This window comes from Halichoerus grypus, chromosome 6, assembly GCF_964656455.1.
Source record: "Halichoerus grypus chromosome 6, mHalGry1.hap1.1, whole genome shotgun sequence".
In the NCBI taxonomy this organism is placed as follows: Eukaryota; Metazoa; Chordata; class Mammalia; order Carnivora; family Phocidae; genus Halichoerus; species Halichoerus grypus.
Window position 1 is genome coordinate 128,344,706 of NC_135717.1, and position 24,408 is coordinate 128,369,113.

Genomic DNA, 24,408 nt, shown 5'->3' on the forward strand with positions numbered 1-24,408 from the left:
TTGAACCACAGAACGAATTCACCCTCCACCCCCTTCACCAAGGGGCCTCTAAGATCATAACGACCTTGGCCGTCCTTATCTGAGAATGAACCTTCGCTAGAGAGACGGCGAGAGGGAAGACCGCAGCTCAACTGAATTACCAGAAAGGATGTTTTCATTTGAATAAACTCTACCCAGTTGTTACCTCCCCACTCCTCTCCGCTAACTTTTAAACCCTTCTGGAGGGGCGAGATGCTGGGGTTCAGGACGAGGCGAAACGGCCGCCAGAAGCCCGACGGACTGGGGGATCCCCGGCGGGGCAATCTCCACTGCCGCCCGCTAGACCCCGGGAGGGGCAAGCAGGGCGGGGACAGCGGCGAAAGTTCCCTGGTCTGCTCCGGTCCTCCCCAAAACCCGAGCTAGCGGAGTGGGGGGGCGGGTAGCCGGATCAGAGAGGACTTGGCAGTTTCCGGGAGGCTGGGGAAGCGACCCGGGGCACAGCCCAGCCAGACGCCGCGGTCGCAGTGGGCGTTCTGGGTTGCACAGACACTGCTGGGAAAGAGCAGGCTGGGAGGGCCGGCCCGCACCACCCCCACCTGCGGCCGCGCGGGGAGTGCCCGGACCTCGTGGGCACAGCTCCCAGCCTCCCGGGGAGGGGCACACGGGGGAGGGCGGGGCCCCGGGAGGCGGGGTCGCGAGGCGCTCGGAGGCTAAAGCCGCGCCCGGAGGCCGGCGGGGAGGAGGCGGGAGGGGCCGGGAGGGCCGGAGTGAGCGGCGGCCGCAGCTGCAGCAGGACGGCCCGCCGACGGCTCGGGGCCCCGCGCCGGGAACCTCGCGGGGCGGGCGGGCGCGGCACCCCCTGCTTGGCCGCCTGCGCCCCGGGGAGGCGGCCCACGCGCGACGGAACCAGCAGCATGAGCAGCGGCTACAGCAGCCTGGAGGAGGACGCCGAGGACTTCTTCTTCACCGCCAGGACCTCCTTTTTCAGGAGAGCGCCCCAGGGCAAGCCCCGCGCCGGCCAGCAAGTGAGTGGCACGCGCGGCGGGCGCCGCAGCCGGCGCCCATAGCTCCCGGGATCCCCGATTCCACGTGTATCAGTGGGGCGCGCCGGGCATGCCCGCGGGGAAGGAGGAGGGGGGGCGGCCGAGAAGGGGCTTCTGCCTTTTGGGATCCCGGGGTCGTGCCTGGAGGTCGTGCACGTGGGCGTGCGGGCGTGCGCGGGGGCAGCCGGCGCGAGGTAAGGAGGTGGAAGGGCGGGAGACCGAGGGCCCGCTCCTGCCTTCCGCGCCAGATGGCCTCTGCGGCCCTGCTTCGGGCGGCGGGCTGCGGGACAGCACTTCTGAGAGCGTGGAGGCGTCCCCGGCCACTCCCGGCGTTTCCTCTGCGTCCGGGCAGTCGGTGGTCGGGGTCCTGGCTCCAGCCTCCACTGGGAGTCGGTTCAGTGGGCAGTGAGCCCCCGAGTGGCTTGGGGGCCGTGGTAATAGCCAGGGGTGGCGTTGGCGACCTGGCCTCCACTACCTTCCGGGTCCAGCACCTTGGTGGTGGGGGTGGGGACGACAGTAGGCGCTCCCTAGACCTTGGTTGCGGGAGTCAAGGTTGTGCGTTTCTTGCAAAGTCAAGTTTATGAGTGCCTTCAATGTTTTGCAAACAAGTTCCGGTGCTAGGTAAATACCAGCAGGCTAGAGCTGAGCCTTAGGCCGGTTTCTTCCTTTTTTGGAGGAAGCATGCCGTGGGAAGTATGACTTGGGAAAAGATGGGAAGGGAACTTGGGCCGGTTTCGCCGACCCGGACTGTATTTCCCTGGAAGGCTTTCCCGAAGCGGGCCACTTGGGGTGGACTTCTCAGTCCCGCGCGTGAACCCGCGGCCTCCTGGCCCGGGGAGCCACACCAGGAAGCCCTGCCAACCCAGCCGTGCTCACATCAGATTAGTGAGGCTGTAATGGAACAAATTTGTTGCTCTTCAACAAAAGGCGCTCCCCGGACCATTGCTATTAGACTTCGTCCTGGAGACTGGAGGCAAGGAAAATCGTTCAGGGCCGGATGATGAGTTATGGGAGGGGCGAGGACGGAGTAATGTGTCAGGGTTTCCTCGCCAGACCTTTTAAGTTTACTTAACCACTTTCTGAGGTCAAATTTCTTTTTATGATTCGGAAGTTCTAGTCTTTGCAGCCTCTTAATCCCAAACCAGAAGGAGGGGGAGAGGGGATGGTGAAGGGCAAGAGTGAAGTCAAGTGCCCTTATTCAGTAGCAGGTAATCCTGAGTGAAGTTCTGGGGCGGTAGTCTGTCCTCTTTATTGTTTCGAAGGCTTAGGGCTGTGCTCTTTACTAGTCATTTTGAGCGATGGCTTAGCTCAGGCTGCTGTGACAAATACTATAGACTAGGTGACTTAAACACAAATATTTCTCATAGTTCTGGAGGCTGGAGGTGGATCTCGGTGCCTGGCTGGTTGCTTGGGTTTTGGCGAGGACCCCTTGGCTGGGAGACCGCTGACTCCTTGCAGTGACCTCCCATGGAGAAAGGGCTAATTTTCTTCTTTTTGTAAAGAAATTGATCCCATCGTCGGGGCCACCTTCATGGCCTCATTACCTCCCACAGGTCCCACCTCCAAATCCTTTCGCATTTAGGGCTTCCTCATATCAGTTTTGGAGTGGGGGTCCACAGACATTCAGTTCATAGCAACTGATCCTTTATTTTCGGTAGAGTGTATTCTAATGGCATGAGTTTGCTCTGAGGTTTGGAAGGCAGAAATATTCTTCCTCTCTGTCGGTTAGGGAAGAATTGCTTTTCCTTGTGCTTCTCTCACTTGGTTCTTCTCTCTTGGCCTCTCCTGTCTTTCTTTCCTCTACTTTGTATTTTCTCCTGCCACTTACGCTGCTGTCACCATTTGACTAGAACTTGACAGAGGTGGTTGTGCTCGTTTGAAGTTGATTCCAGAGGTGGCTCTTCTCCAGAAAACTTGCTGGTTCTCAGATTCTCTCGGTATGTGATGCTCCTTCACAAGGGCCAGAATATCCAGTTAGAATTGTGGGAGAATGTTTTAGTGCTTTAAAAAATAAAAATTTCTCTTTTTTCTGCGTTTAGACATACAGTGTTTCCGTTCATTAATCTAGCATATATATTACATAATGTAACTTACTTAGCTTTTAGAATTAGTTTAACATTAATATGTATTTTGGAGTATTGTGCTGAAAATCAGGACAGTAAGACCTAGTTCTTTGCTTGAAGGGCTTGTTCTGTATATTCTGAAGCTTTATTGCCTGTGTGTTTCCCCTCCTAACGATAACACATGCAAGGTGCTGAGTTATGGGACTTACTTGCCAGGTGGCAAAAGTGTTTGAAACTGAATTTTTGTGGGCATTTTGGTTAAATTGACTGAATGAGTGTGTTAAATTCCTGATGGGATTTGTGAGTGAAAGAAGTAAAACTCACAAATATAAAGCAAGGCATTCTAAGTATAGAACATTTCTTTTACCTAAGGTTAGATAATAGGTAAGCCTTTTTCATTTTATTTATTTTCTTTTTATTATTATTTTAAGCAATCTCTACTCCCAATAGGGCTTGAAGTCATGACCCCGAGATCAAGAACCAGCCAGGGGTCCTGCGTTTTCCATTTTATTATGCTGGTGATTATAAGATTAAGATAAGCATTTCTAACAAAGCATAAAAGTGAAATTTATCCTTTCTCTAGAAAGGTGGAAAGAGAGATGTTGCCATAAGGATCTATTATTGCTAATAGTAAATTTTTAAAATTTTTTTAATTTGTAAGTTTTAATTTTTTTGGTGCTGAACCACCTGGTGAAAAAGCCAGGAAAATTCAGTTTCTAGGACTCCTGAAAAACACCTAGAGAGAGCAAGATGTTTGTGGTAAATGCAGGATGGAGAAAAAGGGGGAGGGGGATGAGGAATTTCTTTTCTTCTGTTGCCAGGCAAAGAACATAGCCCAACTTCTTTCGGTCTCCAACAAAAACAAAAATCTTTCGGTTATAAGGAAAATGTTACCCTTTTCTTATGTTGGTACACTCTTAAAAAGTAAAAAGAAGAAGAAAAGGCTTAAAAACCTGTCTGGAGGTTAGAAACAGGAATGAGAGGAGGCCTTTTTTGTGGCAGTTTGGTTGTCATGTTTATAGCTGTATCCCTGGGGCGTCCATTGGTACCGGAAACACAGTGATTGCTCAGTGAATATTAGTTGTATGAATGAATGCTTTCCTCATTTGCTAATAATTGGCTCATTACAGGTTTTTCAAATGTACCCTATCTTATGATTGTCCCAATAACCCCCTGGAAAATTAACTTAATGAAAGGTAAGGCCTTGTTAAGTGATTCCCCAAAGGGCCCACATACTTTCCTTTTGGTTAATTCTCAGCCACCCCCCCAATTTTTTTTTTTTTGAGAGAGAAAGAGAGCACATGCACCTGTGTGTGCGGGGGGGGGCTGCAAAGAGGGAGAGAGAATTTTTTTTTTTAAGATTTTATTTTTATTTATTTGACAGAGATAGCGAGAGCAGGAACACAAGCAGGGGGAGTGAGAGGGGGAGAAGCAGGCTTCCTGCCAATCAGGGAGCCCGATGTGGGACTCGATCCCAGGATCAAGACCTTAGCCGAAGGCAGACGCTTAACAACTGAGCCACCCAGGCGCCCAGAGAGAGAAAGAATCTTAAGCAGGCTCCACGCCCAGAGGGGAGGCCACTCGGGACTCATCTCACAACCCTGACATAATGACCTGACCTGAAATCAAGAGTCAGACGCTTAATAAACCGAGCCACCGAGGCGGGTACCCCCCTCCCCCAAATTTTAAAATTTGATTTTCTCTTTGCAGATAATGGACATCTATAATTTAGGATTTTCTTAAAATGTCGACCCCCTATTCCGCATATATGTTCATTATAGTGTTCATAACTCATGCTTGTGGATCCACTGTTGTTTCATGCAGAACTGAGAATGTGGGCAGTTCTGTAATTCATAATTCTCTTTTTCTACACATTCAGACTTCCAAGAGTAGAAATGGACTAAAATTATTAATATAATCTATTGGAACGTAACTTACTCCATAGCTAAGGTAATCACTTTTCTTTCTGAGCCTTGTCTAGTTAATAGAAATAAGGAAATGAGACACTCTCTTTGCTTTAGCAGTAGAATAGTCAAGAAGTTTTTTTTTTTAAAGATTTTATTTAGTCACTTGAGAGTGAGCGAGCAAGTGAGAGCGAGCGCATGAGCGAACACACACACACACACAGACGCACGCACACATGCACACACGCACGCTGGGGGTGGGGGTTGGTGGTAGAGGAAGAAGCAGATTCCCCACTGATCAGGGAGCTCCGTCCCAGAACCCTGAATCATAACCCAGACTGAAGGCAGATGCTTAACTGATTGAGCCACCCAGGTGCCCTGAATAGTCAAGAAGTCTTAAACTTAAAATTGTCTCTGAGCCACTCACATTTCTAAAAAGGTTATGTTGAAGAATTGTTTATTAAGGCAAGCCTGTGCGACTCCACATAACAGGTCTCAAGTTCGCCCTGTGGGTACTTTCCTTATTATAATTTAAATATTTTTCTGACTTGCTGTTTGGTTCTGTGTCTTGCTGCTAGAATCAACAGTAATGAGTTGCACTGTTTTATTCATGTGTCCATTAGAAGCTTTGGCAATAAATCACTGGGGGTAAAAGAATAATGGTTTACAACCTCAAAGGTATTTTGACTGTACTAACTCTTACACTCATTTTTGATCCCTATATTGTCGAATACAAACATTCCCACCAGTCCTTTTGCACGGTGCACGGTGCACGGTGATTTGCACATTTCATCTCCATGTCTGATAAATTCTGTTTTTACACAGTACGTATTAATCCATTGGAATTTTGTGTTTGTGTGAGCAGAACTCACAAAGACACATTCCCTTCCCTCAATTTCAAGAGAAAATTAGTCACCTCTTATATGAATAATACATTCTATATCCCGTTTCTTCTTCTGGCTGACTTGCAAGATTTGGAATTATTTGGAAAGCAGTGACACAAAACATTTATGAAAAGAAAAGCTAAAAATATCCAATAATGTGCTTATTCTTTTTAGACTTCCTTTGGCAGTCAGTGCATGTCATACTGTAAACATTCATTTTCTGGGAGAAAAAAAAAAAACGAAGCAGACCAAATGCTTTCTAATGTGGCGTGGTCCCCAACTCTTAGCCCTGAGCATCAGCTCTTGCCTCCCCCTCCCCCCCCATAAGTAGCTGTCTTTTGATAAAGTTCCTGGTTTGTGGCTTGCTTTTCACTTCTGATTTGGCTCAAGGCCATTATCTGGAAAGGGGGGGAGGTGTTCAGAAGTAATGGTGAGATGACGGAGCAGGATAGGGGATAGATGCATGCGAAGGAGCTGCTGTTTGCTAAATTGGCCTGTTTGTATCCTTGTCTCATTGAAGACCTCTGTACAGTGCCCAGGAAGAGGTTTAGTTCTAAGCAAGCATTAGCAATGTGACAAGGCCCTGCTTCTTGTTCACTCTCTGATACAACTTTTAAATAACCACATGTGATGAGGACTGTAGTCATACTAGCCTCACTTCCTTTCAAGATCCATGATTCGCCATCGTAGAATCTTGGCCTGGGATTGCTGCCCTCCATTCTCCTTCGCGTGTTAACTTACCTGTCTCCTCAGAGAAGTCTTCCTGAACCACCAGTCTGAAGTTGGTACCCCTCCCCTCTTAAAGCCCTCTGTTCTTTCCTTTCCTAGCAAAAATTATAATATGTTATGTTTAGTTTAACGAGGACAAAGACTGCCATGTTCATGGAGCACATAAAAGAAATGCTCCATTCTTAGTAGGTGCTCGAAGGAATGAAAGCCTACTGAATTTGGATGGAAGTCGAAGTACTGGGTACTGGGAGTGTTCCTTTAGACACAAATATACACAATTCTTCCCCCTCTCCCAATTAGACCATAAGCCTCCACGGTATCTTAGACATTAGTCATTTAAAAATAGATATTAGTGGGGCGCCTGGGGGGCTCAGCCGTTGAGCATCTGCCTTCGGCTCAGGTCGTGATCCCAGGGTCCTGGGATCGAGCCCCGCATCAGGCTCCCTGCTCTGCGGGAAGCCTGCTTCTCCCTCTCCCACTCTCCCTGCTGTGTTCCCTCTCTCGCTGTGTCTGTCAAATAAATAAAATCTTTAAAAAATATATATATATTAGTAATAAGTGTTATTACTAGGTATAATTCACTTCATATATTTCCCCATTATTTTAAGAGAGCCTTTCTTTCATGTATTCAATAATTTATTGAATTTATTTTATAAACAGTTTATTTTTGCTATGAAGGGAAAGAGCAGAGGTTTTTTTTAAAGCTTTTATTTATTTATTTATTAGAGAATGTGGCTGTGCTCGTGCAGAGGGGAGGGGCAGAGGGAGAGGGAGAAGCTCCCCTCTGAGCAAGGAGCCTGATGAGGGGCTCGATCCCAGGACTCTGATATCTTGACCTGAGCCAAAGGCAGACACTTAACTGACTGAGCCACCCAGGTGCCTGGAGAGCAGAGGGTTTTGAGAGGGGAGGGGTGCCTACTTTGTTTTGTTTCTTTTTTTTTTTTTTTTTAAAGATTTTATTTATTTGACACAGAGAGAGAGACAGCTAGAGAGGGAACACAAGCAGGGGGAGCAGGAGAGGGAGAAGCAGGCTCCTGGCTGAGCAGGGGGCCCAATGCGGGGCTCGATCCCAGGACCCTGGGATCGTGACCTGAGCCGAAGGCAGACGCTTAACCGCTGAGCCACCCAGGTGCCCCTCTTTTTATTTATTTTTTTTAAAAGATTTTATTTTTAAGTAATCTCTACACCCAACATGGGGCTCGAACTCAAAATCCTGAGATCAAGAGTCGCATGCTCCACCGACTGAGCCAGCCAGGCACCTCCGTTTAATAATATTTTTTAAAAGCTTACCAAATAGAACATCTCTCTAATTTTTCTTTAAAGAGCTTGCTCCTTTAGTGCAAAGGAAGCTCGTATGTGTTGACAGTTTTTCAGGGAACCACCTCTGTTGTGTGGAGTGTGGTAAAGCTATACATCTGTTTAGATGGAAAGTTTACTGAGGTGTATCCCTGTAAAACAAGTCCCATTTTCCTGTTGACATCTGTCCAGAAACTCTAGATGATCGTGTTCCACAGAAACCTCATCATCCTCAAGGATAATGAGATGCATTAAACAGTTAATATTAATACCACTAACCAGAGTTTAACCATTCTTTCTAATGAGGTTAGTTTTCCAGGTTTTTCTTAATAGTTCTGGTTTGGCTATCAGTGGCTAGTCAAATGGTTTTTGTTTACTTGTTAATTTTTTTTTTTTTTTAATAGAGAGGGCCAGAGATGCAGTAGGAGGGATGTCCAAGCCCATAAACAATGATTAAAATGTGATATGCATGTAAAAATGTTACGAATAGAAGAGACCATCATTCTAGATTTATTTATTTTAGAGAGAGAGAGAGAGAGTGCACTTACAAGTGGGGGGAGGGGCAGAGGGAGAGAATCTTCAAGCAGACTCCCTGCTGAGGATGTGAATTGATCTCATGACCCATGATAACATGACCTGAGCTGAAACTGAGTCGGATGCTTGACCGACTGTGCCACTCCGGCGCCCCTAGAAGTGACCATTATTCTAAAACTGGACTGTCCAGTATGGTAGCTACTGGCCACATGTGGTTTGAGCACTTGAAATGTGGCTGGCCTGAATTGAGAGGTGCTGTAGGTGAAATACGCACTGGATTTCCAGGACAAAGGAAAGAGAATATAAAATATATCAGAGTGATTGTTTAATATTGCTTCATGTTGAAATGATGATATTTGGGATATGCTGAGTTAAATAATTTTTACCTGTTTTTTTTTACCATGGCTACTGGAAGATTTAGAACTATGTATGTGGCTCATGTTCTGTTTTCTGCTGGACAATGCTGTTTGCTAAAGCAGAGCTGCTACCTCTTGCCAGGGGTTTCCATCTCCATCGTCTAGTGGCTGCAGATGGATGGATGGGTTGCCAGCCAGGCGTCCTGGGGAGATTTTCTTCGTGAAGGGGAACTTGGTTTTTACTGTTGGGATTAGTTTTTCAGCCTATCATGGGTCATGCGTACCAGCATTTTGAGGTTATGAAACTTGTGTGTGGGGAACTTCCCTTTTTTCTGACCTATGAGCTGAGAGGATAAAACTGTCTTAATGGCATTTTAAACTGCAACTCTGCCCTAAGTTTACAGAGAATGGGGTTCATTATTTCATAGAGTATTAAAACAGCAAGAGTAATACACATTTTATGGACTGTAATTGCTAACTGCTGCTACATGATTCAGTCAGCTAAGAATAATTTACTAATTATATATTGCAGCACTCAGTTTTTTTTTTTTTCTCCAGATGCTAAACAAAGTGAGATAATTGGAGGAGGAAGAAGGATGAATTTGGGAATTGGAGGCTAGAAGAATAGATTGAGAAGATCTGGATTTAAGAGGTTTAGAATGCAATCCGCAAAGTGTTTTTCATGAAGTTAATGTGGGTTAGACAGTGTTTGTGTGTGTTAAGATTGTAAGGTAGTTTTCTAAATTCATTCCGGTGTTTACGGAATGTTCACAATGTGCTAGACTGGTGCTAGGGTTTCGGTGAAGAAAACAGAAACCTGCTCTTAGGTTTAGTTGGTAGTCTCAGGGCGCCTGGTTGCCTCTGTCAGGGGAGCATGTGACTCTTGATCCTCTGGGTGGTAGGTTTGAGCCCCATATTGGGTATAGAGATTACTTAAAAATAAAATCTTCAAAAAAATTTAGGGGCGCCTGGGTGGCTCAGTCGGTTAAGTGTCTGCCTTCGGCTCAGGTCATGATCCAGGGGTCTTGGGGTCTTGGGATCGAGCCCCCCCCATCGGTCTCCCTGTTCAACAGGGAGTCTCCTTTTCCCTCTGCCACTGCCCCTCTCCCCTTTCCCCCCTTGCTCACTCTCCTTTGCTCGCTTGCTCTCTCTCTTAAATACAATCTTTAAAAAAATTTTAGTTTGTAGTCTGTATAGATCATTTCTCATCCATGTGAAGAACAAGATCTTAGTCCAGAATTTGGCTCCCATCTTTGTTTTGTATGTCCTAAAAAAAAGTAATTTTTCATAAACATGTCATTTTTACTGGAAGGATATTAAGGTTTTATGGGTAGCGGGAGCAATATGTTTTTGAAGTTTTTTTTTTTTTTGATAATAAGAGTACTATAAAAATCGCATCATATAGTTTGGAGGAAAATGGTCCATTATCTTACTTTCCTAATCCAAATACTATTTTTCAGAATTGTTTCCTAGTTTTGTCATTTGTCCATTTTTCCTTTTTTAAAGTAATTTCTACCCCCAATGTGGGGCTAGAACTCATGACCCCGAGTTAGGCGTTTCATGCTGTATGGACTGAGCCAGCCAGGTGCCCCTCATTTGTCTTTTTACATACATACAATCATACTGATTTTTTAAAAAATCCCATTTAAAAAAATTGTAAAATACACCTAAAATTTGCCATCGATACAGTTTTGTTCACATAAACCATTTTTAAGTGTTCAGTAGTGTTAAGTATCTTTTCATTGTTGTGTCTCCAGTTGCCAGAACTTTTTCATCTTGGAAACTGAAACTGTCTCCATTAAACTGCATGCACGCCCTCCCCCCCACATACTCTTGGCAGTCAGCATTCTATTTTCTGTTTCTATGCATTTGACTGTATATCTCATATAAGTGAAATCATGTAGTATTGGTATTTGTCTTTGTGTGACTGGCTTATTTCACTTAGCGCAGTGTCCTTAAGGTTCACCTGTGCTGTAGCATTTGTTAGCATTTCCTTCCTTTGATGGACTATTCCGTCGTATGCATATACCACATTTTGCTTATCCATTCATCAGTCGGTGGGTATTTGGGGGCTACCACCTCCTGGCTATTGTGAGTGATGCTGCAGTGAACATGGGTCTACAGATACCTCGTAGAGACCCTGCTTTCAGTTCTTTCATGTATATACCCACAAGCGGCATTGCTGAACCATATGGTAATTACATTTTTAATTTTTTTAAGGAATTCTGACCTGACAAATTTGAATCTTGCTATTTAAACTTAGAATTAACGAGCTCTTGCTGAATGATTTCAGCTAGCACAGCTATCATTTTCATGTCTCCCTTGTATTTTACTGAATAGGCATTATTTTCCAAGTATTGGAAAACTGGAATGTTTCTGATTTTTTTTTTTTTTTTGGCTACCAAACATAACAATGTAGTGAACATTTTGAGCAAGAAACCTTTTCCATTATGGATTAACTTTCTAGGATAGATGTACAAAATGGAATTTTGCTTAGCAATGATGGTATGGCCATTTTATACCTCTTAGTTATCCCCTTAGTTATACTTCTTATATCATTAATTGAAGGCTGTATTTTTAACTAGTTTCATTGTGCCCCTAGCTCCGCTGGGTGTAGTCATTGAAATAGAGGGAAAACTGGGGCCCCTGGCTGGCTCAGTCAGTAGAGCATGCCACTCTTGATCTTGGTTTGTAAGTTCAAGCCTCACTTTGGGCCTAAGTTTACGTAAAAGAAAAAATAGAGGAAAAACTTTGTAAAGGCACCTCATTGTTATTTAGTTGCATTCCTTTAAACAGTAAATTTAATATTTTTCTGTACTTCTAAGTGGATCTTCCTCTTGGTGTGAGCATTGTTCATGGCCTTTGACCATTTGCGAGGTAGGCAGGAAATCTCCAGAGAGCCTGTTCTTGAGTCCTGTGCATATTTAGCTGGGTAGGTTCCCCTTTTTTTTGCGGTCAGCTAAACTTCAGGTTATTTTTGACTTACTCTGTTTGTTCCAAAGGGACATTACATATTCTGGCATTTTGAAATACTTTAGAGTGTGTTCAGGCTGACATCACTGAAACTTGGAGCAAAAAAAAAAAAACACCCCACTTTACTCCTATAATTATGACAGGAAAGGCATTACTAAGAAAGCATCAGTGTCCTCTGAATACACTATGGAATACAGAGGGTGGGAGCTGGATGATGTGTCTTTTACTAACCATGTTAAAAAAAAAAAATGACTGAAAGTGCCTGTTTATCGTTGAATTTCAATAAATTTAGTGCCAATTTTCCAACCACCCTGGTAGAAGTCAGAACCTAAGTTTTATAATTAGACCAGGTATTGAAAAAAGGATTGTAGGGGCGCCTGGGTGGCTCAGTTGGTTAAGTGACTGCCTTCGGCTCAGGTCATGATCCCGGGGTCCTGGGGGTCCTGGGATCGAGTCCCACGTCCCTGCTCAGCGGGAGGCCTGCTTCTCCCTCTGCCTGCCACTCCCCCTGCTTGTGCACGCTCTTTCTCTTTCTGTCAAAGAAATAAATAAAATCTTAAAAAAAAGGATTGTAGGACAAATGACTAAAAACCCTACCTACGGAGAAAGAGTTTTATACTATTTACTTATTATAAGCTTATTGTCTTTTGTTGAAACATTGCAATTAGATAGAGTCTGGCATCGATACTTTAAGTCTTGCCTGTGTTGAACATTTTTGCTTAATCTTTTATAATCTGATTATTATAATCCTGGGTTGCCCTCATTTAATTTTTTTCTTGTTCAGAATATTTTAATTAAGTGAATCTTTTAAAGAGATGTAAGGAATTATTTCTGACCTTAGATAGATCATGAACCTCTTCCTTAATCCTCGTTCTTAGACAAACAAGTTTACTCTGAAAATTTCCTATAAATACTTGTTTCGAGGAATCCTTCTCATTCTTTTGCCAGTGAAGTCATAGAAATTTATGTGTATCTGATCACAGTTCTCAAACAGCAAACCAAAAATTGAAAAACTTGTATGAAAATAGAAAACAAAATAGTTGTATGCATCACATAGGAGGAAAAAAATACCAGTACTAAAATGAAGTTTAGCATTCCACAGTGTTGTACAGTTTGTGGAGCTTTCCAAAGGACTTAAAATGCAGTTGATTTCTTTGGACTCTATTTTCAGTGGAACTTGGAGAAGAGAACTTAAACCAGCAGAAGTTTTATTGGTTTAGACCTTCAGCAGATTTCAGGTTTTAATGGCATCGCAGAGGTGAATTCAGGGATATTTGACTGGAGTCCGTCATTTCCCAGCTATGGGAGAATGTAAATATTATGTAGGTGGTTTAAAGAAACAATAATAGTACTTTTGTCCATTTAAGGTCTGTTTCTGTTTGTTTAGACAGGCTTGTGGGTCGCTTTTTCTTGCCAGTTTTCCTTTGCAGGGAGTTTACTGCCCTTTCAGATCTCTCTGAAGTTTGCAGATTGCTTTCTCTGCTGACCGGCGCTGGCCACGCGGTGCAGTCGGTGGGAAGGACTGTGGTGGTGGGGCTGCTGCTGTGTGAGCTGGGGTCCTGTGGGCTCTGTTAGAGGAAATGCGTCCTCTATGTCCTATGAACTGTACCCAAAGCATAATTATTCCTGCCAGTTGGTGTGGAGGATTGGAGGGAGCTCTTCCAGGGGAAAGTACTACCTTTCAGAAAGGCAAACGTAGGAGCGCCTGGGTGGCTTCAGTCGTTAAGCCTCTGCCTTCGGCTCAGGTCATGATCCCAGGGTCCTGGGATCGAGTCCCACATCGGGCTCCCTGCTCCGCGGGAAGCCTGCTTCTCCCACTCCTCCCGCTTGTGTTCCCTCTCTCGCTGTGTCTCTCTCTGTCAAATAAATAAATAAAATCTTTAAAAAAACGAACAAAAACAAAAAGGCAAATGTAGCACCAGTGTCAGCAAGTCAGCTTTAAAATTCATTCTCGCTGGAGGTAGTTCTGTGCAGTTTTATTATTTATTTATGACTGTGCAGTTTTTTTCCATTTTTTATTTTTTTAAGATTCATTTATTTGACAGGGAGAGAGACAGCGAGAGAGGGAACACAAGTAGGGGGAGTGGGAGAGGGAGAAGCAGGCTTCCCGCTGAGCAGGGAGCCCGATGCGGGGCTCGATCCCAGGACGGCAGACACTTAACCGACTGAGTCACCCAGGCGCCCCGACTGTGCAGTTTTTTTTTTTTTTTTTTTTAAAGATTTTATTTATTTATTCATGAGAGAGCGAGAGAGAAAGGCAGAGGGAGAAGCAGGCTCCCAAGGAGCAGGGAGCCCGATGTGGGACTCGATCCCAGGACCCTGAGATCATGACCTGAGCCGAAGGCAGACGTTTAACCATCTGAGCCACCCAGGCGCCCCGGACTGTGCAGTTTTAATTAACAGTGGATCTTGATCTTTTGAGGTGAGGGCTATTTAAAAAAAAAAAAAAAAAGGGAACTGGATTTTGTTAGGGCCAAGAAGGGGTGTGTTCTTGACTGTTGACAGGCAGCTCTGTAAGGCAGCCTGGGTTTAAATCAGGGCTAGCCAGCCGGTGTTTTGGGCAAGGCTTTGCACCTCTTTAAGCCTCAGTCTGTAAAGTAGCAGCATGCCTGGCACATAATCTGTAATAAATATTAGCAATTTAAAAAAACTAGCTATTTTTAAAAGGTTCTTCTGTATACGGTCATGCACGTCATTTGAGTTTAGGGCTGAGTGGAGAACTGACCACGGATGGGAGATTCGACACCAAAGAATGAAAGGTGGCAGGAAATTGGGTGTGTCTCCTTGGTTTTATTGACCAAAATGAACTGGGAATCTCATTGTCCTTGATCAGGAAGAAGCTTCAGTCATTCCTGTAGGCTTATTATTTTTTTTTAGCCACTTTCAGTCTCACTGTAGTTCCTTTGTTTTCTGGTAAAGGGGTTGTTGTCTCCTGACCAAGCCGGAGGCCACCTATCAAAGTCTTCACCAACTTCTGTTTTCCCTTAAAGCAAGCCACCCCAGTGGAAAGAGGATGATCAGGCCTGTGAAAATGTGGTTCTTTTTTTTTTTTTTTTTTAAAGATTTTATTTATTTATTTGACAGAGAGAGACATAGCGAGAGCAGGAACACAAGCAGGGGGAGTGGGAGAGGGAGAAGCAGGCTTCCTGCCGAGCAGGGAGCCCGATGTGGGACTTGATCCCAGGACCCTGGGATCATGACCTGAGCCGAAGGCAGACGCTTAACGACTGAGCCACCCAGGCGCCCGAAAATGTGGTTCTTTGCTTGAGGGTTTATGTATAGGTTAACAGACCGAAGGGTTTTTTTTTTCTTTGTCTTTCAGCTCCCTCTGTTCTCCCTCTCTTATCTGCCTCTGGCTGCAGAGTTCTCAAGGCTGCCGGCTTGACCTGGTGACAGATCTTGCTTCTTCCTGGGGGCTTTCCTTTTTCCTCCAGGAGGTGTCAATCACCTTGCGCTCATTGTTTAGAGACTTAGTCACCGTTTTGTTTCTGGTTTTCATGAGCTCAAATCCAATGAGGTAACGCAGGGGAACTGTGTCACTCCCTGCAGAGGTGAAGCTGCGGCTGTCATTCGAATCCCACCTCCACGCGTTGTGGCTGTGTTCCCAGGCCCCCCCACCCCGCTCCCACCCACAGTGTGTCAGCGGTGTTGCACACGGCCACAGTTTGGAAACAAGCCCGCTGGTGCGCCGTTGGAACACAGGCATCAAAGATGCTCAGCGAGTCAGTCGCGTGATCTGTTTGGCGAACTCTTCAGAGTTCATGTATGCTCCATAAAACTGGCGTGAGTGTTGGAATCTGGTGGGAAGCCTCTTCCTTTGGACCACGAGAGCCTCTTGGGGTTTGCTCTTCTCTCTCCGTCCCCAAACTCCCCTTCCTTTGGTTGTGTTTCTTACAGTAAATTGGTTGTCTAAAGCTGGCTTTATATTCTTTTTTTTTAAGATTTTTATTTATTTATTGAGAGAGATAGTGATAAAGAGCATGAGAGGGGGAGAGTCAGAGGGAGAAGCAGACTCCCCGCCGAGCAGGGAGCCCGATGCGGGACTCGATCCCGGGACTCCAGGATCATGACCTGAGCCGAAGGCAGTCGCTTAAACAAATGAGCCACCCAGGCGCCCCTGGCTTTATATTCTTAATGCTGCTGTGAATATTTTTAATCACCTGAATTGTAAATTAGCTGAACTGTAAATTTTACTGATCTATGTAAATATTATCACTTATTTGTATAAAAATCTTGGGACATTAACTAGCATGTGAGTACATGCTCAATAAAGGTTAACTATTCTAGTAGTATTAGCATTATTAAAAACAACTTGCTAGGAGCTTTTACTAAGAAAGTGATTTGGGAGAAGAATCTAGGGATCTAGAATTGGGAAATCATCTTGGTTTTGAAACTCTGGGAGCTTTGAACAGGTTCCTTAACTTCTTGAGTTATCAGCTTGTTAATCTTTTTTTTTTTTTTTTTAAAGTATTTTATTTAAAAGAGAGTGATAGAGCGCTCACAAGAGAACATGAGCTGGGGGAGAGGCAGATGGAGAGGGAGAGGCAGACTCCCTGCTGAGTGGGAAGTCCAACTCAGACTCCCGGAAGAGCAGGGATGTGGGGCTGGATCCCAGGACCCTGGGATCATGACCTGAGCTGAAGGCAGATGCTTAACTTAACTGAGCCACCCAGGCGCCCGCAGCTTGTTAATCTTTAAAACAGTTAGTATAGAGGGGTTAAGTAAGATAATGTGTGTGGAAAGTATTCCTAGGTTATAAATTGTTACATAATTGCAAATATGACTGCATCACCAGTGTGTTTAGAGACTATAAAATTGTTTTCTTAATACTTACTGTTTTATAAATTGATTTTAAATTCTCAACCTATGGTAGTATTGGAGGTGACACTTGATAAATAGTTATTGAAAAATAAATTTAGGGGCGCCTGGGTGGCTCAGTCGTTAAGCGTCTGCCTTCGGCTCGGGTCATGGTCCCAGGGTCCTGGGATCGAGCCCCACATCGGGCTTCCTGCTCGGCGGGAAGCCTGCTTCTCCCTCTCCCACTCCCCCTGCTGGTGTTCCCTCTCTCGCTGTGTCTCTCTCTGTCAAATAAATAAATAAAATCTTAAAAAAAAAAAAAAAAAAATTTATCCCCCATCTCGCTCATGTATGTCTGTTTTTATCTGCAAGGTAGTGATTTGTTTTTTTTTTTTGCTTTGCTTTGTTTTTTTTTTAGATTTTACTTATTTTATTAGAGAGGGAGAAGGCACAAGCAGGGGGAGTGGCAGGCAGAGCAGGCAGAGAGAGAAGCAGCCTCCTGGGATCATGACCTGAGCCGAAGGCAGAGGCCTAACCGACTGAGCCACCCAGACGCCCCAGCAAGGTAGTGATTTGTATTTGGGGACCTGAACATTTTACATCTAAGCAGCAAGTTTAGATTACCTTATGAATGAATTGTATGAAGCACTCTGATGCTTTGGAGAAAGATGATATTCTAGCTCATTGAATGAATGCATCGGGGGCTTTGAGTAAATGTAGTTCTAAGCCTTCCAGATTATCCTGTGAGCTTTGTGAGGGCAGACATGTCTGTCTTGTTCACCACTATATGTTCATTGTTAGTGTGGTACTTGTCACAGGGCACAGAATGAGATCTGTTAATTTTTTTTTTTTTTTTTAAAGATTTTAAGTAATTTCTACACCCAGCGTGGGACTTGAACTCACAATCCCAAGGTCAAGAGTCACATGCTCTGCCAGCTGAGCCTGCCAGGCGCCCCTGGTATTTATTAATTTATTAATTAATTTATTAAGTAGGTTCCACGCTTAATGTGGAACTCCAACTCATGACCCTGAGATCAAGGGTCGCATGCTCCACTGAGCCAGCCAGGTGCCCTGTCTTTATTTGTTAATTGACCACCTGGTTTTCATTTGATCAGATTTGTGTCAGAATCATAAGCAAAAGAAGTTGGGTGAAGGCGGTGTGAAACATGTTTCTTTCAGGGGGAGTAATGATAAAACAATGGTAATAAATTCTGTATCATGTGAAAGTGAGACATTTAGGTGAAATGGAAAATCTATTGGGCTGGGGATGTGGAGACCTGGGTCCTAGGCCTGTACTTTGTTCCTAAGAGGTAACTTTGGAAGTTAATGATTAATTGATTCTAGACCTGAATTTCTGATTGGAGGGAAGGTAAGTCTTAAAAGTGATAAAAGTCTTGAAAAGGATTCTGTGAAATGTATTGAAATGCCAAACGAATGAGTTTGGAAACAGCTGTATTAGGTCATATCTGGTTGGGTGGGGTTGAACTTAAGTGAATTGGTTAGTCATTGGTGTTTGAGAAATGAGTAGAATATGTAGAATTCTTTCTTTCTTTCTTTTTTTTTTTTTAAGATTTTTATTACTTGAGAGAGAGATCTGGGGAGAGGGAGAAGCAGGCTCCCCGCTGAGCAGGGAACCCGACACAGGGCTCGATCCCAGGACCCTGGGATCATAACTTGAGCCGAAGGCAGATGCTTAACCAACTGAGCCACCCAGAGACTCTGTAGAATTATTTCTTTTCCTAAAGAGGGAAAGAAATCAAGGGGGTCCTGGGTGGTTTATGGAATTCATCCCTATATAGTGCCAATAAGAATGGGTTTTGTGCAAGCCAAAGGGAACACTTAATTGTTCTGAACTTCTATATTGCAGGAGTTAGAAACATAGTGTCAAGAACTATTTAAGAAAGAGCCCACCAGCAGTGCCACATTCCTGGAAAACAGGGCAGGATGAATGTGAGGGTCCTGTGCTTATGCTGTGCTTCCTGAAGGATGAGTGCTTGTGGGCAGGTGCACATTCCCATTTGGGAGTGAGGAACAGTGTATTCATTTCCTTTGGAAGATTAAATTTTGTCTTTTGTTTCTAGTGTGTCTTTTATTCCAGTTGGTCTGCATTTACTGTTGCCAGGTAAATGTTCCAAATACATTTTTTTTAGCAAGTTAAATTCTATTATAAAACATAGAGTCTGTTGTCTAACTCAGTATATCCAAACGTGAGGCTTCTATCCCTTTGCCCACACCCTTTGTAGAGTGCCTTACTCAGCCTCTTCATTCACTAATCCGTGGATGTCCATTTCAAGGTTCATTTCTTACAATGTCTTGTCCTTTGATTGCTACAGGTATATTTAAGTACTGCCTTTCTGACAAGAATAAAAACTCTTGAGGGCTAGGGTTCTTTGCTTTCTAGAGGCCATATCGAATGATTTGTGAGTGTGATGATTAACTTTATTCATTATTGAGACATTGTCTTTCCTGAGAAGAATTATTATTATTTTTAAAGATTTTATTTATTTATTTGACAAAGAGAGACCGAGAGAGAGGGAACACAAGCAGGGGGAGTGGGAGAGGGAGAAGCAGGCTTCCATTGAGCAGGGAGCCCTATGCGGGACTCGATCCCAGGATTCTGGGATCATGACCTGAGCTGAAGGCAGACATTTAATGATTGAGCCACCCAGGTGCCCAAGATGAATTATTTTTAATCTGAGCAGTTTATTTAGAACTTTCATCTATTTCTATTTTTTTAAGATTTTATTTATTTGCGAGAGAGAGAATGAGAGACAGAGAGCATGAGAGGGAGGAGGGTCAGAGGGAGAAGCAGACTCCCTGCTGAGCAGGGAGCCCGATGCGGGACTCGATCCCGGGACTCCAGGATCATGACCTGAGCCGAAGGCAGTCGCTTAACCAACTGAGCCACCCAGGCGCCCTAGAACTTTCATCTATTTCTAATGTCATACAGACTTCAGGAGATACTTCAGCAAGACCCTAAAGGGAAAGATATTTCTTTAAAATCGGACTTTTAAACATTTGAGGGATTACTGAAAATTTAGAAAAACATAACTGTAACTCTAAAGGTTTGGACTGGGTGGAATGGTTCCTTTTAATGTGAAGAGTCTGAGGTTTTCTGCTATTAGCTAGAAGGAACATGCTTAAATGCATAACTATAGGAAGTTTTGTTTTTAGTCATGGAAATCACAAAAAATTATTTTTCTAGTGACTCCTGTTCTTTTCATTAAGTACATCCTAGTGTCCCTGAAATTCTGTGGGGCGTTTTAGATTTGGAAATTGTGTGATGTGACAATACGGATGGCAGATTTTGTAGCTGCTCACATCTTGTGTTCATTTTAATTTGAAATGTTGGCTGCAGAAAAGGAGCATTGTGTCAGAATCGTTTATGTGAATTAAAATGGTGCATTGGTATGTTAACAGTAAGCATTATTTGAAGTATCTCTGAGTTTACATATAGGCATTACATTCGTTTAGGCACTGATTGATTTTAACAATTTCAGTGATCAAAAGGGAGTATATGGGCTGAACTATAAAGTAATAGATTCCCCCAGCTGTATAATTTAATTCATCAGAAAAGGTAGACACATAAAGTTAAAAAAGCTGCTTCAAAATACTGACCTGTTCTTTGTGGCTATTAGAACTTGCAGGAATGAGTTCTAGCCAGGCCTCAGTGGCTGTCCGGTGATTGAGGTGGAATGAAGGCAGTGAGAGTGGGGATGAAGTGGAAGAGGGGCCAGATTGAAGATATTGGTGAATTGGGGGGATTTGGTAACTCTGGATGTGGGTATTGGGGTGGTGAGAAAGAGGACAAGGATGAGTTGTGGGTTTCTTGGCTTGGGTGACTCAGGAGGTGATGTGGTCACTTGCCAAGAAAGGGAATATAGAAGAAAAATGAGATTTGGGAGGGAGGATAAGTTCAGACAACCACTGACTCCAGGCAGTCAATAAATAATTAATGAATGAATCTGGGTATAGTTTTTTTGAGCTGTCTGTAGGGCATCAGAGTTTCCCAGGCTTGTCCATAAGATAGAGGAGGTAGACCTGATCTGGGGGGAGAGCTTTGGGATTTGTTGAAGCCATGGGAGGAGGAGGAGGACCCAGTGGCATTTAAATGGTAAGCAGAGAAGAAGGGTGTGTCCCCAGAGATAAAAGTGAGTGGCTAGAGAGGTGGGAAGAAAGCCAGGGGAGTGGTGTCCTGGGAGCCCAGGGAGGAGTCAGCCTCAGGAACAGGGGCTTGGTCAGTAGGACAGGTGTAGCATACAGAAAAACCAGGGAGCCAGGGACTGAAGTTGAGCCAGTAGGAGTCTCTGGAGACCTTGAGGAGCTCCTCTTCAGTGAACTGGAGGGGCAGTCTGACTGCGGAGGGAGGAAGAGTGAATAGCTGTGGAGGAGACAGGAAAGTGAGTGCAGACTGCTCTCCAAGGTTTGGCTGGAAAGGAAAGGACTGTGCCGTAAAATGAGGCCATGGAATAGAGGGAGTCGTTGGCATGTTGTCATCATTTTTATTTTTATTTTTTTAAAGATTTTATTTATTTATTTGACAGAGAGACACAGCGAGAGAGGGAACACAGCAGGGGGAGTGGGAGAGGGAGAAGCAGGCTTCCCGCAGAGCAGGGAGCCCCATGTGGGGCTCGATCCCAGGACCCTAGGATCATGACCTGAGCCAAAGGCAGACGCTTAACGACTGAGCCACCCAGGTGCCCCTGTTGTCATCATTTTTAAATGAGACACTTGAGTAGAAAGAAAGTGGTTGGGGATTAGAGGATATAGGTGAGGGACAAGGGCTCCTTGAAGGAGATGGCTGTCTTGGCAGCAGAAGGGATGGTGTTTGGACCGGAAGTGGGGGAGGACTGCTTAGAAAGAAGATGGCTCCTCTCGGAGAAGAGGGGAAGGGTTAAGTCTGGGAAACACGTACATGATCTAGGTGGTGGTGACTAGGAGTTTGAGTCGTGGCAGATGGGCACTGATCGAGCAGGTGGATATGCATGTGTGTGCGTGCGGGTGTGTGGAGAGAAAGCCAGAGGCACGGAGATAGAAAAATAAACTAGCAGGAGAGTGGTGAGTCTGGTGGGTCTTGTGGGTCTGGAGGACAAGGTGACGTTGTGGGTGGAGCAGATGGGGAAGGACACACCTGTGGGTGTGGTGAAAGGCTGGGAAAGGAAGCAGGCTCTCAAAGGGCCTTGCTTACCAGGCTGAGATCTTTGGATTTTATTTTCTGGGTAAGGGGAGCCATGTAAGGAGAAGTAATGAGGTCAGATCAATGATTTTGCAGCGGATAGCAGTTTACGGCAGAGTTTGGACAGAGACGGGGATATTGTTTGGGAGGCTATTGAAGTAACTTGGGTGAAGGTCATTAGGGCTTGAAATGGGGCAGTTGTGTTGGGAGAGGTGAGGATTCCTGAAGTTGACTAGGTAGGTGGGCATCTGTTTGACCAGGTGGGGAGAGAGGGGAGGAAGTAGGTATGTGTATGGGGTGATGGGGTCGCTGAGGACGGTACCGCCCTTGTGGAACTAGGAGGGAGATAAGCCAGTCTAGCGACGTGGCACAGTTCAATTTCAGGCACATTTTCAGAACATTTGTGTGGCATCCAGTTGGCAACTAGAATGAGGGGTCTGAAGTTCAGGAAAGAGATCTCTGCAAGAGACCGATTTGGAAGCATGAGATCATCATCCTTGATTTGGAAGTGGTTAAATTTTATTTGAAGGAACAGGAGAAAAATAAATCTTGATGTGGATATGGACTATAAAAAGTCAACTTCTCAGACCATTTCAGTATATTATTAACTTTCTTAGAATGAAGTCTTTGATGACCAGAATGTGGATGTGCCTCCCAAATAGCTCAAAAATTAATGACAAAAAGATGTTAGAAAATAAATTGAAGAAAGTTTCGATATAAGTGTTTTTATCTTGATAGTTTTTTTCCTATTAGGTTGAAATCTCTTTTTTAATCCTTGTTTATTATTTTTGATAAGAGATTTGAGAAAACTGATGGGAACCAGCTGGTTGTACTTTTGAAATGTCTTTGAAGATGAAATATACTCTCGAGTGTGCTATCATGGCATTTTATTCCCCAGGTTTGGCACCAATGGATACCTAATAATCAGATACTCTAACGCAGTGTCCAGAGATGGATTTAAAAAACAAAACAAAACACTAAAGTGGTTTTCAGGATTTAGCTAAATACTTGTTTGTAGAGCCTTACTTTGGATCTGCCATAAAATACACATTTTTCTGTTTTCCTTCCCAAAATGTAGGAGCAAGTAATACTGCTGATCTGTGGAAATGTTAACTAAACAGAAGTTAAGTCCTTATTTTTTTAAGTTTTATTTATTTTCTATTTATTTATATATTTTTAAAAGATTTTATTTATTTATTTGACAGAGACAGCGAGAGAGGGAACACAAGCAGGGGGAGTGGGAGAGGGAGAAGCAGGCTTCTTGCCAAACAGGGAGCCTGATGCGGGGCTGGATCCCAGGACCCCGGGATCATGACCTGAGCTGAAGGCAGATGCTTAACGACTGAGCCACCCAGGCACCCTTAAATTTTATTTTTATTTACGTAATCTGTATACCCAGCATGGGGCTCAAAGTCATGACCTGGAAATCAAGAGTCTCCATCTCTTACAACTGAGCCAGCCAGGCATTTCCACCCCCCTTTTTTGGGGGGGAAGTAAAATTTTTAGATCCTTTGGAAGTTGCAGCAATGTGGTGGGTGCTTCAGAATTTGTGTAGAGCTATGGGTGGTTCAGGTTCTCCCTTAACCCCCTGCCTCTCGGTTCTGAACTGCCTGCCCTACACTTTGATGTAGTGCTGTAGAAGAGTCCTGCTTTTATGGTATCAACAGACATTTACTTTTTCAAAGATTGTATTTATTGAGAGAAAGAGAGGGCATGCACAGGTGAACGGGGGAAGGGGCAGAGGGAGAGGGAGAGAGAGAATCTCAAGCAAGCTCTGTACTGAGTGCTGAGCCTCATAGGTATACAGTAGTTCACAATACAGTAATTATGTAAAAGTAGTGTGAATGCCTTTATAGCGGACCATCCAACTTTATTTATTTTTAAGATTTTATTTGAGAGACCGTGAGTGGGTGTGCGTGCGTCTGCACATGTATAGGGGGAGGGGCAGAGGAAGAGGGGGAGAGAAAATCCCAAGTGGACTCTGCACTGAGTGCCCAGCCAGTCTCAGGGCTCAGTCTCACCACACCAAGATCATGACCTGAGCCGAAACCAAGAGTCAGACACTTGACCAACTGAGCCACCCAGGTGCCCCTGACCATCCAACTTTAAAGATAACACTTTGTGGATGTAGTTGAAGCCCCTGGGTCTTCCTGGCCTCATTTTCTCTCCCATTCCCTATCTCTCCAGTTCTTTTTTTTTTTTTTTTAAAGATTTTATTTATTGGAGAGTGAGAGAGCGAGAGAGAGAGAAACAGCATGAGAGGGGAGAGGGTCAGGGGGGAAGCAGGCTCCCCACTGAGCAGGGAGCCCGATGGGGGACTCGATCCCAGGACTCCGGATCATGACCTGAGCCGAAGGCAGACGCTTAACCAACTGAGCCACCCAGGCGCCTCCAGTTCTTTTTTTTTATCATTGCCATCCATGTATTTAATACTTTTATTACTGGTGTCTATGTAAATATTAATCATCAATAGTTAGTGTTACTTTACATGTTTTTTTAAAACTTGTGGGTGTGGTGTCATTGCATGTTTTCTTCTGTAGCTCACTTCTGTTCAGCTTTGTTGTTGAGATTCTTGCTATTCCAGTTCATTCTAAGTGCTGAACACTATAGTGTGTCCATTTTATGTTGATGGACATTTTATATTTCCTCCCATTTTTCCCTATTACAAATGACA

General features: G+C 44.4%; 1 protein-coding gene across 1 annotated transcript in view; it reads left to right on the plus strand.

Moving 5' to 3' along the window:
- The first annotated feature begins 734 nt into the window (after positions 1-734).
- The window catches only part of RASSF3 (Ras association domain family member 3), a 67,198-nt gene continuing 43,524 nt past the window's right edge, over positions 735-24,408 (plus strand). Inside the window, exon 1 of the mRNA XM_078076224.1 lies at positions 735-1,004. Coding sequence (XP_077932350.1) covers positions 894-1,004 — 111 coding nt within the window. The 5' untranslated portion in view covers positions 735-893. The remainder of the gene's footprint in view (positions 1,005-24,408) is intronic.